The 12,828-nt window shown below is 44.3% G+C and overlaps 1 protein-coding gene across 1 annotated transcript in view; it reads right to left on the bottom strand.

Moving 5' to 3' along the window:
- Window positions 1-1,317: 1,317 nt before the first annotated feature.
- The window catches only part of LOC122795968, a 540,544-nt gene continuing 529,033 nt past the window's right edge, over window positions 1,318-12,828 (bottom strand). The window contains exons 5-6 of the mRNA XM_044064450.1: window positions 1,412-1,606; window positions 1,318-1,326 (exon numbers count right to left, since the gene is read on the bottom strand). Of these exons, the coding sequence (XP_043920385.1) occupies window positions 1,318-1,326; window positions 1,412-1,606 (204 nt within the window). The remainder of the gene's footprint in view (window positions 1,327-1,411; window positions 1,607-12,828) is intronic.

The raw sequence follows: 12,828 nt of genomic DNA, 5'->3' as shown, positions 1-12,828 counted from the left end.
CAGGGGAAAAGAGGTTGTGAAAGGATGACTTAAGCAGCAGAACACAGAAAGAGTTGTGGGAGTACATAACAAGAAATACAACCAGACATTCTATACAGAAATTACAGATATTTTGGAAATTTTACAAAAATGTATGTAAAGCAATGGAATGTGAAACCAAGAAAAAGTACAAATGAAAATACTTGTAGAAGGCTTAGTTATGCTAAAGTTAGACGGAGAGGTGGTTCAATAACAATTAATAGGAAATGATAAAATAAAAACAGTGATGTATAATCAATTACAGTGAAGCATCAAGGAACAGACAGTATTCCTGTGGAATTTTGGATGTTTGGAGGTAAGAGAGCTATAAAGATATGGAAAGTTTTCTTCAAAAATATTTAATAGAAGGGAAGAGTACCAGCACCTGGGAAGAAAAAAAGTGCTGGCTGTATTACCAAAATAGAGTAAAGACCCTTCAGATTTGGCTTCACATAGACCACTGCCCACCCCATTAAAATCATCTCTCCCATAAGCAGCTATGTAAAATACTCATAATGCTCTGCAATTTCCTTTGTTAGCTATCAATATCCTCTCATAAACTATATATCAGCAACTAACAATAAACATCTTTACTATTTATGGTTCTTACACACAGAAAAGCATCCCCATTCCAATATGGCTCTTCCTCTCCTTTTTCCACTAATCTAAGAAAAAAACACTCAAGACTGAACTTCTGTGGCAAATACGTGTGTGGTACAATAATCTATGTCAGACCCTAATGTTTATCGGAACACTTAAATACCTTTAATTAAGACACATATAATAATAATAATAACAATAATAATAATAAAAACGCATTCAAAGGTCCTAGGATTTAAAACTATGAGAAAATTACTTTTTATAAATTAAATCAGACATGGGTACCATGGTACTTTATTCTTTGATTTGGTCCACGGCTGGAGTACCTTCTATGCAGTCTATTGTGTTCTCTCAGTGTTCATATGAGGTTTCACCAAGGTATCCAGTTTCTTACCACATCAGAGTGATTCCAAAGAGTGAGGTGGTGGGTCTCTAAACAGCACACAGGTGTGTGTGTGTGTGTGTGTGTGTGTGTGTGTGTGTGTGTGTGTGTGTGTGTGTGTGTGTGTGTGTGTGTGTGTGTGTTTGTGTGTGTGTGTGTCTACATGTAATTGCCAACAGATGTGTGCATACAGGTTTATATATAGACATACACACACATATAGATATGCAAGGATATATCATGCAACGTAAAGGCATCCTATCTAGAACTGTCTCTCTGCCTTATACCTAATAAGTGCTGGAATAGGCTCCAGGTCCTCAGCAGTCCTAAACAGAATAAGACAAATACTGGAAAATGAATGAAAACCAAGCAAGCATGGAGTACTGGGCGGTTTTGTCCCATAACTCTCACCTCAGATTCTTTGCTGTCTCTTGCATGAATTCCATTATAGATTCTTTCACTTCCGTCATGACTTTCTTGCCCCTCTGGGCTTTTCCTTTTGGAAGTAGAAGGTGGTTCCTTCTCAGATAAAACACTAATATCATGTTTACTACTCTTAATCGTCTCCTCTTCTTCAGAATCTGAATTAATTTCTGATAAACTTTCCTAGAAGAGGAGAGAAAAGGAACAATTTCAACATTATTATACAAGTGTTATGCAAAAATAAGATACTGCAACTGAGTATCACTAGAGACGTTGCCGTGAATAAATATTTTTAAGAAATGCAGAATTCAGACAAAATAATTGGTGTTAAATTTAATGCAATCAGTGACTACAAGTTCTTCGATGACTATAACTGAGTGACATGGTTTCGTCTACTCATATAAAGAATATTTTAGTTTGCTTAATCAACACTAACTACTTTAACACCATACAACTCCATCGACTGTCTCCTTTTAAACTGCTCACACATAGTGAAGAAAACCACCAAAATGCTGCTTTGTCACATCAATTCTACATTTATTTTATTATTTAGGCTGCAAGGTCCATTAGCTGGATCTTGCCTAAAAAGGCACTACGTGGGCAGCATGGGCTATTGCGAGTATATGGAAGCCTTGGAATGAAACCTGCAATCCATTCCTGGTAAAATACTATGAATTGTCAAGCATCTCATCACACTCTGACACACACTAGATCCCCCTAGATGACACCAGCTATAGAGCCAATTGTTATAACTGATATTTTTTTCTTTGTACTCTGAGATCATTATTAGTGAAGGAAGGATTCCTCTCAATACCAATGTCTTTCTTGCATTTGCAACATGCTTGGAGAACTCTGATATGTCTCTATGCATATTCCTCAGAGGGTCTATATTAGATAATCAAACTTTCAAAAGTTCGACTGTCATATGGTCGACACCATATGATAGAACTTTTAAATGTTCAAAAATCTAATAAAAAAAAAATAATTACACAAATAATCTACCTGATCATTTTAAGCAGGGGGGCAAGCCCCCAGGCAGCCCCCACAACCCCCGCTCTTTAAATATACCAACTCTGAGATCGCACTACAGTACAGAAAAGGGAAATCTTCCCATTCCGTGCTGTACGGAGATCTCCATTAAAACATTCAAACTTATTCGATCATACGGTGTCAACCATATGACAGTGAAACTTTTGAAAGTTCGATCATCTAATATAGACCCTCCTCAGGGGCTTGCATGCCAGGCTGTTTATCCCCACATGGATCACCATCATGTCATTATCATATCTGTCTGGTTTAAGGTTCTTGAGGACACCTGAAACATCTGATCTGAAGTAGTTAACTTCATTTGATCAGCAACCTGTGGGTATCGGATCCGACCTCAGATCCGAGCTGGCAGCTTTCCAAGCTAAAGATCCGAGCTCTCAGCTCCTCCCCCTTACCCATAATACCCTGCTACCTCCCTCCCGTCCTCAGATCTCATTTGCCGCGGCTTCTGAAGCATTAGGGACGAGCTCTTAGCATTTTAGGTGAGAGGAATTTAGGAGTTTTTTTCTTAGATAAATACTTTTTTCGGTGTGTGTGTGTATAGTAAGCCCATAGTTTAGTTGAATCATGTTTCTGTTTTATTTTGTGGTAAATTAGTATTTTTTTCCCTTCCCCTTACTGTGTGTCAGGGCGTGTGATTGTGTGTGATGGCCGAGGGCCCTAAGGCCATTTTTTTAAAAATGTGCTGAGTGTGGTCATAAGCTGTCCCCAGCAGATGGCCACACTCAGTGCGTTCTTTACCTGGGGGTTGCCCACTTAACATCGGGCTGCCAGATTTGTGCAGCCTTTAACCGCCGGGCTCTGAGGGACAGGAGAAACAAGCTAATCCTGGCGGGATTCTTGCCCCTGGATTCTTCTTCCTCCTCTCCCTCAGTGGCGCCAGTCGCGGCTGCGACTGTCCAGCCTTCAGCTCCCCCTCCCCTGGCTGGGACTCAGCCTCTCGCTGCTTCCCAGGGAGAAGGGGACTCTTCCAGTAAAGAGAAGAGACATAGAGAGAAGGAGAGGGATAGACACAAGAGCCATAAGCGGCGGGCCGAATCAGCTCCTTCGGCGCCACCAGCTAAACTGACTTGTTCCCCTGTGAGGTTTTCCAGGTCTTCCCCCTCTCGGCTTCGTTCTCCGAGCTTCTCTCCGGAGCCGGAGGAGGAGTCCCAGTCACCTTCGAGGTCATCTAGTCGGCCTTCCTGGCCTGCCTCGACGACTTCTTCCAGGTCTACCAGGAGTTTGTCCGATGCAGATATGGACCAGATGATGCATCGATTCCTGCAGGCCCAGATGCAGATGGGAGTGCTCCTGCCCCCCCCCCGCCTCCGGGAGGGAGCTCGGCCCCTTTCTTTGCACCCATTGCTCCTTCTCCAATCCACTATCGGGTTTCGGAGCCATCGGATCAGAGTCGTCTCGGAGCCGGGGAGTCGGCGCCGATAGTAGTTGCTACTTCTTCACCGGCCTTACCCTCGAGTTTATTGGGTCATGTTTCGGATCCGAGCTCTGGGGGTCGAGAGCCGAGCTTTGGATCCGCAGGGGTGAGTGTGTCTTCGGCTCTGTTGCTGTCAGAGCACACTTCCCTTTTGGGTCCGATCGCGTTGGCTCAAACACCGGTCCTCACGTCGGAGCCGAGGGGACTACTCTCGGAGCCAGGGGAGAGTGGTTCACCTTCGGCCTTCGACGTGGTGGAGAGGGTGCTGTCGAGGAGTTCGAAGTCCCCAGTCCATACTACGGATCCTCCCTTCACTCCCTCGCATATGGGCCTGTCTTCCATCGTCCGGCCCCAGGGACAGCCTGCATCTGCGCCCCAGTTAGTTCCCGTAGAGGAACAGGACCCCATTGGTGAGCCCTCCTCGGACAGCCCAGCCGAGGAGGTCCCTCACAAACGAAAGTGTAAGAGAAGGCACTTGGACTCCCCCAAGTCCCTCACGGAGGACACGGACTTAGAGGAAGTGGAAGGTTCCCCCAGGTCACCCCCAGAGGACGTCTCATTTGAAGACATTATGGAGATGCTGCGCATAAGAGGGGGGTGGTCAGCCCAGAAACCTTCCTCAGATGAGTCCGTGTTTCTGGAGGCGTTCGACGCAGGCCCGTCTACCTCTTGGGTGTCCCCCCCCCGGCCGACCCCCTGGTAGACTTGATTACTACCAGGGCTTGAAAGGAGACGGACACTGTGGAGCCAATCCCTGGGAGACTGGATAAAATTCTTAGTCCCCCTTCTGACAAGCCGGCGTGTAATAAAGGTTCCCCGGTAGATGCCATGGTGGTGGCGGCTGCCACCAAGAAGGAACTGACACAAGAAAGTTCCTCGGTCCATCCTCCTGATAAGAAATCTCGGACGATGGACCATAATGGAAAGCGGATGTTTGCTTCAGCCACCTTTTCTATAAGGGCGCTGAATTATCTGGCGCGCGTAATTAGGCTTCAGCGGGATTTAATAAAGGAATACGCTGGGTCTCCCACGGAGTCCATGCTGGCCGAGGACAAACGGACCTTCACGGCTCGCATGGCCACTCGAAAGTCAATATCAAACACTTCTATGCGGCTTCTCTCCCATGCCACGGTGGGGGCGGCTAGGGCCAGCAGAGCAGGGGTCGCCTTGCAGCGCCACACCTGGCTCTGTCTTTGCGACTTTGCGGAACCCTTCAAGGCATCCTTCGCGAACGTTCCCTTTGACGGTTCTACGCTATTCGGCAAAACCGTCCGCGACACGCTACTCCAGAGCGAAAAAGATGGGAAGACGCTGTCTGCCGTCAGAATCCGCTTCTCCGCTCCTCAAAGGTCCTTCTCAAGGAACCAGAGAGGACAAAAGAAGATGTGGTTCCAGAAGTCTCAGCAGTCCTGTCCCGCTCCGGACCCTTCATCCTTCAGAGGCAGAGGAGGACAAGGTGGACGCCGGCCCAGAGGCAGAGGGGGGCCGAAGAATTTTGGGTCGAGAGAATCCTTCTCCGACTAACCCGCGCAGCAGCCCTGAGGGGTTGCCCGACTGTCCCTCTCTGGAGGCAGTCCGGGGACGTTTTTCGGAGCATCTAGCAAGTTGGGAGTCCATTACTACAGATCGCTGGGTGCTCCGAATAATATCCAGAGGTTACTCTATCCCATTCCTGAATCTTCCCCTGCTAATGAAGTGCCTCCCCGATGTTCCACCCAATCAGAGGGAGGCTGCAGCTTCAGAAATACAGAAGTTGCTAGAAAAAAGGGCCATCCAGCACGTCCCCCCAGAGCAGTCCGGGTTGGGCAATTACGCCAGGTTCTTTTTGGTGCCAAAAAAGACGGGGACTTAAGGCCAATTCTCGACCTGTCTACTTTGAACCTGTTCATCGCCAAAGAGAAATTCCGGATGGTCACTCTACAATCTATTCTCTCCCTCCTGCAGGAGAACGACTGGATGTGCTCCACAGACCTCAAGGATGTGTACTACCACATTCTCATGGACAGACGATCCAGAAGGTTTCTCCGCTTTCAGCTAGGGGCCAGTCATTATCAGTTCAGGGTTCTTCCGTTCAGCCTCACCACAGCCCCCAGGGTGTTCACCAAGGTCATGGCAGTTGTGGCAGCCCACCTGAGACTTCAGGGAATTCAGGTCTTCCCGTACCTAGACGACTGGCTCCTCACTGCCCCCACCAGGCATCTACTCTGTTCTGCCAGGAATTATTCTTTACTCTTGGCCCATCATCTAGGCATTACCATAAATTTCAGGAAGTCGTCTCTTCATCCTGTTCAAGTTCTGGATTTCATAGGGGCCAGGATAAACACGCTTCAGTCCAGGGCCTTTCTGACAACGGACAGGTTACGCACCTTGTCACTCCACGTAATAGCGCTTCTACAGTTCCCAGCCCCACCCGCAGAATTAGTCCTGACAGCCCTAGGATCCATGGCAGCAGCCATCAGCCTTTCTCCTCTTGCTTGGTTACACATGAGAGTCCTTCAATGGACCCTTCAGGTCCAATGGTCCCTCCTGCTTCACCCATTGTATTCACGGATTCCCCTAAGCAGGGTTTGCAGAAACTCCCTTTTTTGGTGGCTCCATTCCCGAGATCTCCGAGAAGGGAGGCCGTTCATAATGCCTCAACCCCAAACCACACTGACCACGGATGCTTCTCGCCTCGGGTGGGGGGGGTATTGCATGGGCAGAACCGTCCAAGGCACGTGGACCCCCGTAGAGACCGTTCTGCATATCAATGTTCTGGAGATGATGGCGGTGGTTTTAGCGTTGCAAGCCCTTCAAGACCTTCTTCCGCCGGGGACTACTGCAATTCAGACAGACAACATAGCGGTAGTCTGGTACATCAGCAAACAGGGAGGAACCAGGTCTTACCCTTTTTGTCGAGAGGCTATGAGAGTTTGGGAATGGGCGATTGCCACCAACCACTTTCTGATAGCAGCGCACATTCCGGGTCGGTCCAACATCCTAGCGGACAAGCTGAGTCGTTCTATCCTCACACCATACGAGTGGTCTCTAAACCCCTTAGTAGTGAAACAGATCTTCCTCAGATGGGGGTCAGCCTTGCTGCGATCTCTTCGCTTCTCCTTCAAACGCAAAATGCAGCAAGTTTTTCGCTCTAATTCCCCCACTGGGAGAGAGTCCCAGAGACACTCTGGTTCATGCTTGGCCGCTCGGTCTTCTTTATGCTTATCCTCCTCTTCCACTAATGACGGAATTTCTGCAGAAAGCTCATCGGTTGGGGAACAAAATAATCCTCATAGCCCTATTCTGGCCTCGCCAGATCTGGTTCCTGTACTTGCGGTCTCACATCATAGCTCCTCCTTGGGTCTCAGATCCCATTCCGGATCTGATCTCTCATCCTTTGGGATTGCAAACTCCGAACCTGGACGACCTCAAGCTCACAGCTTGGTTGATCCAGTTCCACTAATGGCTTCGACTCCCGGTATCTCATCTTCCATAAAATCTAGTCTGGTAGAAGCGCATAAACCTTCTACCAGGAAGATCTACAAGAGTAAATGGAAGCGTTTTACCATCTGGGCCAAACATAGGGATTTGGACTCTTTTACAGCTCCCATTCCAACAGCTCTTGAATTTCTGTCCCAAATTTTTCACCAAGGGGCCAGTGCTTCTACTGTTAAGGTTCAGATGGCTGCGATTTCTCATTTCCACATCGGGAACAACCTTGGTACCTTAGCTTCCGCTAAGATATGCAAGACCTTTTTGAAAGGCACCTTCCTGTTAAGACCTCCGGTCAAGAATGTGGTTCCCCCATGAGACTTAACTTTAGTTCTTCAGGCGCTAACTGGTCCGCCCTTTGAACCTGCAGCTTTTGTCAATTTAAAATTCTTATCTTGGAAAACTGCCTTTCTAGTTGCAATTACTTCAGCTAGAAGAGTATCTGAACTTCAAGCGCTTTGTACAAAACCCCCGTACCTGGTCTTCCATAAGGACAGAGTTTCTCTCAGGACTAATCCTTCATTCTTGCCTAAGGTAGCCTCCGAGACCAATATCAATCAAACCATCAATTTGCCTGTTTTCCTCTTCAGCTTTCAGAACAAAGGGAAATACAGACTGCACTTGTTGGATGTGCATAGACAATTGCAATTTTATTTGCACAGGACAGCTGCTTCTCGCAAATCGGAGCAGCTTTTCGTGTCCTTCACTAAGCCGTCCTTAGGCAAGCCTATTACAAAAGTTACCTTAGCTAGATGGATATCCCACTGCATCTTACACGTGTACACAGCTTCCGGTCAGCCAGAACCCTTGAGGGTTTATGCATGCTCATTCTACCCGTTCTATGGCTACCTCTGCAGCATTTTGGTCAAGGGTTCCCTTAGATGACATCTGTTCAGCGGCTACTTGGGCCTCTTCTCATACCTTCATTTCTCATTACAAGCTGGATCTGATATCCAGAGGTAGAGCAGCCTTTGGCTCCGCAGTGCTCCGGAATATCCTTTCTTGAGGACCTCCCAGGTTTTTGGTAGCTGGGGACTCTGTCCCACAGGTTGCTGATCAAATGAAGTTAACTACTTCAGATAAAGAAGTTATGTACTCACCATAACGTTTCATCTGAGTATGTAACTTCATTTGTCAGCAACTAACCCCCCCTCCTTCCCCCTAGCCTGTTTCGTGGTCATATTCATGACAGAATGTTTTTCCTTCTGTCACGCATCAGGTTAGCGTTTCTCTTTCGAGTATGTTTGACTGTTGTTTGTAGATAATATGGCAAACTCGATCTGAGGACTGGAGGGAGGTAGCAGGGTATTATGGGTAAGGGGGAGGAGCTGAGAGCTCGGATCTTTAGCTTAGAAAGCTGCCAGCTCGGATCTGAGGTCGGATCCGATACCCACAGGTTGCTGACAAATGAAGTTACCTACTCAGATGGAACGTTATGGTGAGTACATAACTGCTTTTTATCTAAGTTCCTAAAAGACAACTCACTGTCATCCTGCCTTTGTCCTGCTTTTGTTCAGCTCTGTGTGAGTAGAATTAAGTGTACCTGACTATGGAGTCACCACTCGCCAGTTCATTTTTGTCTTGTGAGTATTGTGAAACACTGGATTTGGAATAATCTACCAGCTGGTGACTCTTAACTATGGTTGAACCAATATGTGTTATAATGCTAAGTTTATGATGAATCCTATTTTAATGGGTCTTGGAGGATTAGGAAAGGACTTTCTGACAGATCTGTAAGATAATTTACAGCGAGTTTGTGTGGAATGTTGTGTTAGTGTCTGTTGCTCAAAGGATGTGTTTGATTATACCTCTAATGAAAGGATAGCATCAAGCTCAGTAATAATTAATTGCCTGTGAGCATCAAGCAATTACACTATCTGAGTATACTCAGTGCTATGATGTTACTGAGGTCGGACTAGCTTGTTAGCCCTCTATTTTTAGCCCAAGGCACAAGAAAAAAAGGGCACTGAACTAGTTTCTGCTTTCTAGTATTTAATATAAAAATGAATGGATTAAATTGTATTTAACACTAAAATCTGCTGCTTTTGTTATAATTACTTAAATAATTAACTAGAAAAATGTGGACAAAAAGCTCCTGATTTATAGTGCTGTATACAAAATATATGAAGTGGACTGTATTTACTACTAAACTGCTGCTGTTGCTATGATGATTTAAATGATTTAAAAGAATATTTTGTACAAAGCATTGAAATAGCATGTTGTAATAATCCACCCTAATCAGCTTGTAAGCATAGTTTAAGGTGCTGTGTCTGTGGTTGCTCAATATGCAAGGTTCCTACAAGGGAAAATGAAACTGAAAGGACCTGCGTCCATTAGATAGCGTGTTGTATAGTGCTGCATGAAACAGGAACCAACAGAAAAACAGCTAGGATTCTTGTGTGTAATGTCTACCTCTCAGAAACAGCAGCTATATATTTCCCGCCACAAAACAATCACTACTGGCAAGAAGAAAACTAACATCCTGACCAAAAACAGTGGAAAACTACAGATAAATGTAAAATAGAGAAATAGATACAGAAAACAGTCAACCTAATAGTATAGTAAAGCAATGTCTTTCGACTTCTCCCATTAGGGGTTCCCACAGATCACCGGTCCGCAGATTGATTGGCAGTGGAGTTTTTACAGTGTCGAGTTGCCAGCCTGGCACCCAACCCAGAAGGCACATGCACAAAAACGCAACTACCTGCATATGTCTTTAAAACTCATTCAACCACAGGGAAAACATGCAGATTCCGCACAGAAGGTGCTCCAGCTGAGAATCGAACCGGAGAACCTCTTGCTGTGAGGCGACAACGCTAATCATTGCACCACCGTGGCCGACACCAACCTAAAACTAGAGTAATACTTTGTAACCCAGTAACAGTTAGGCAACTGTTACACAAACAGTAAAATAACTTTTAAGTAGACTGAAAAATACTAAAAATTCATCTAAAACACACTTTAAATATAAGCATTTACTAGCTGATTTTAAGTGCAAGTGAAATGGGTACTATCTTGCCTTTTTGATGAAGTCTGAATTTAAAAGGCCAGTTCTTCCCTATTCAGCACATCTGCTTACTGCATTGTTTCTGAAGCATTTACAAAAGATGCCTGACAAGCACCTCCCAGCACAGTTAAACTGAGAAGAGACACCAGCAGACTGCCATACAAGTGCTGATGACCTACAGAAATTCATACATTTTTTATCTCATTTACATATGAGCATCCAAGGTATGCAAAATTCTCTCCCCCTGGTTCCAGGGTTTTGGCAGAAGACTGGTACTGAGATTAACTGAATGGGAGTAGTTTCACAAACACCCTAGAGATGAATGGAAGATTAGCTTTTAAGGATGCCCTGTCCTTGCAGAAGTTGGTATATCATTCCCTATAAATGACAGCTTGCAACTTGGGAGTTCCCCCAGGCTGAGGAAAATGTCACTACTAACAGAATTGTACAAAATATGTTATTTCAGTTCAGCTGTGTGGTAGGTTGAAAAAGGATCATTACTATATGACAAAGCTCAGGCCCAATGTCAGGGATACATGGCATCTAGACAGCTGGAGATAAACAGTCTACTTCAAGTCTTCAGCAACTGTACTGGAAGAAACAGGAGGTTCCACTCAGATGCAGATGACAGCCAAGAGGTGCACCTTCACAGATGAGGAGACCAGATCTTGCCTCAACAGGTCTAAGATATACGGAAGGACTTGTGGCAGAAAACTCAAATCTATCCCTTTCTTTTCACATTGTGTGGAACTTGTCCATTTTGATGTATGGTAACTTTGTAACTGTAAGACTCATTTCAGCATTGAGAAAGAATAACGCACAAGCAAAAACAACTGGACGTGATGTATCAAACTGTTATCAGTCAGGCTGTAAATTTGGGGCACATTTGTTTGGCATAAGCAGCTTCCTGACCTGCTGAGCGAGAATATTACACTGTAAAAGATTAACTGTTCATTTCTGTATTGACATTTAATCAGCTGGGAGAAGCAAACTTACTGCTGCACAGTGTGAAAAGTTGCCTTGAAGCAAAAAAGAAACAACCATCAGTATATCCAACAAATTTAATAAAACTCTGACATCTCGGCCAAAGCCTTCAAGGAGTATAACACAATGTAAAAAAACTTGCCCCATATATACATATACAAGTGCATCAATTAAACAAACAATTAAAGAAATACCCTCCAATTACATTCTTCATTTATCCGCTTGGAGACAGGGTGTCAAAGTTTAAAATGTAAGTGGATTCTTTTAAAAGTAACTGTTTCTTAATGAAAGAACCATACTTTCTCCACCATGAAACAAACTAAAATGTTCAGCTACAGAGCTCTCAGCTTTTTTATTAACAATATCCATAAACACCTTTTTGTTTCTCCAATATAGAATTTGTTGCAAGGACATCTCAAGGCGTATATAACGTCTTCAGTACTACAAATGAAATAACCACAAATTCTAAAAGGAGCATTAATTCTAGGGAAAGATTTTATCACATACTTGCAAGCCTTACACTTGCCACAAGAAGCAAACTTGTCCTAGACTTATTTGTTGTATATTGGATTCTCTCCATTGGTATGTTTCCCATACTGTGAGATCTTTTATCAGAGGCTAATTTGTTAGATTTAAGGGTTTATTAGTAGGTTGGGATTTAGGTGGCGTGGTTGTATAAAGGCAAAAGCATCTAATAATTGCAATGATTAAATAATTTCTGTGTAGTAAGAATCATGTATTTAATTAGTGGGTGCATATTCTTCGTGAATATGCCATTTTGATTTAGGTTTAAAAATGGTAGGGATTTGTTGTTATACCCAAGGGATTTCAGCTGTTCAGACCAGATTTTGGTCCATTGGGGTGTCCAGGTATTTCCATACTGGTCATGGCTTATTATCTGTGTGATGACTGGGGAGAGATGGGCGAAGGCTGCCAGCCTAGTCAAATATAATTTGATACATAATTCTATCAACTGTATAAATAAATGTAAAATACAGGCTTGTGTTTTTAAATGTAAGAAAACACTGTAAAATGTGAACTTCAAGATTGTTGCAACATTGCCATCTGCTGTAAGGAAAACCAAGCCAAGTATTTTAAATGAGTCTTTCGAAGTTGAAAAGATCTTATGAATCTCTTTAATATTTTACCATTCGGCTCCAGTGCAGCTGGATGAAGGTTTCATGCCCATTGTTTTAAGGCTAAAGTTTATGACCAGAATTTAGATGTGGAAGGTGCTTTATTGCTCTAGTTTCTGCTAGAAAATATATGTGAAATGCCTTGTATTGTAAGTTTCTGAGTAGGTGTTAGATTGCTAAATAATGCAGTTTGTGGCCTGGGAACTCAGACCAGGTGTTAAGATGATGCAGTTTGTTTGCCTGGGAAAACCTAAGTGTCAAAAATAATGTAATTTGGGGAGGGACCCAGCAAACATGTTTGTTAGTAATGTTTAAATATTATTTCTCACAAGAGACTGATAGC

Source organism: Protopterus annectens, chromosome 2.part2, assembly GCF_019279795.1.
Source record: "Protopterus annectens isolate FY-2018-M chromosome 2.part2, PAN1.0, whole genome shotgun sequence".
In the NCBI taxonomy this organism is placed as follows: Eukaryota; Metazoa; Chordata; order Ceratodontiformes; family Protopteridae; genus Protopterus; species Protopterus annectens.
The sequence above is the reverse complement of the archived record's forward strand: the minus strand, read 5'-3'. Positions and strand labels throughout refer to the sequence as shown.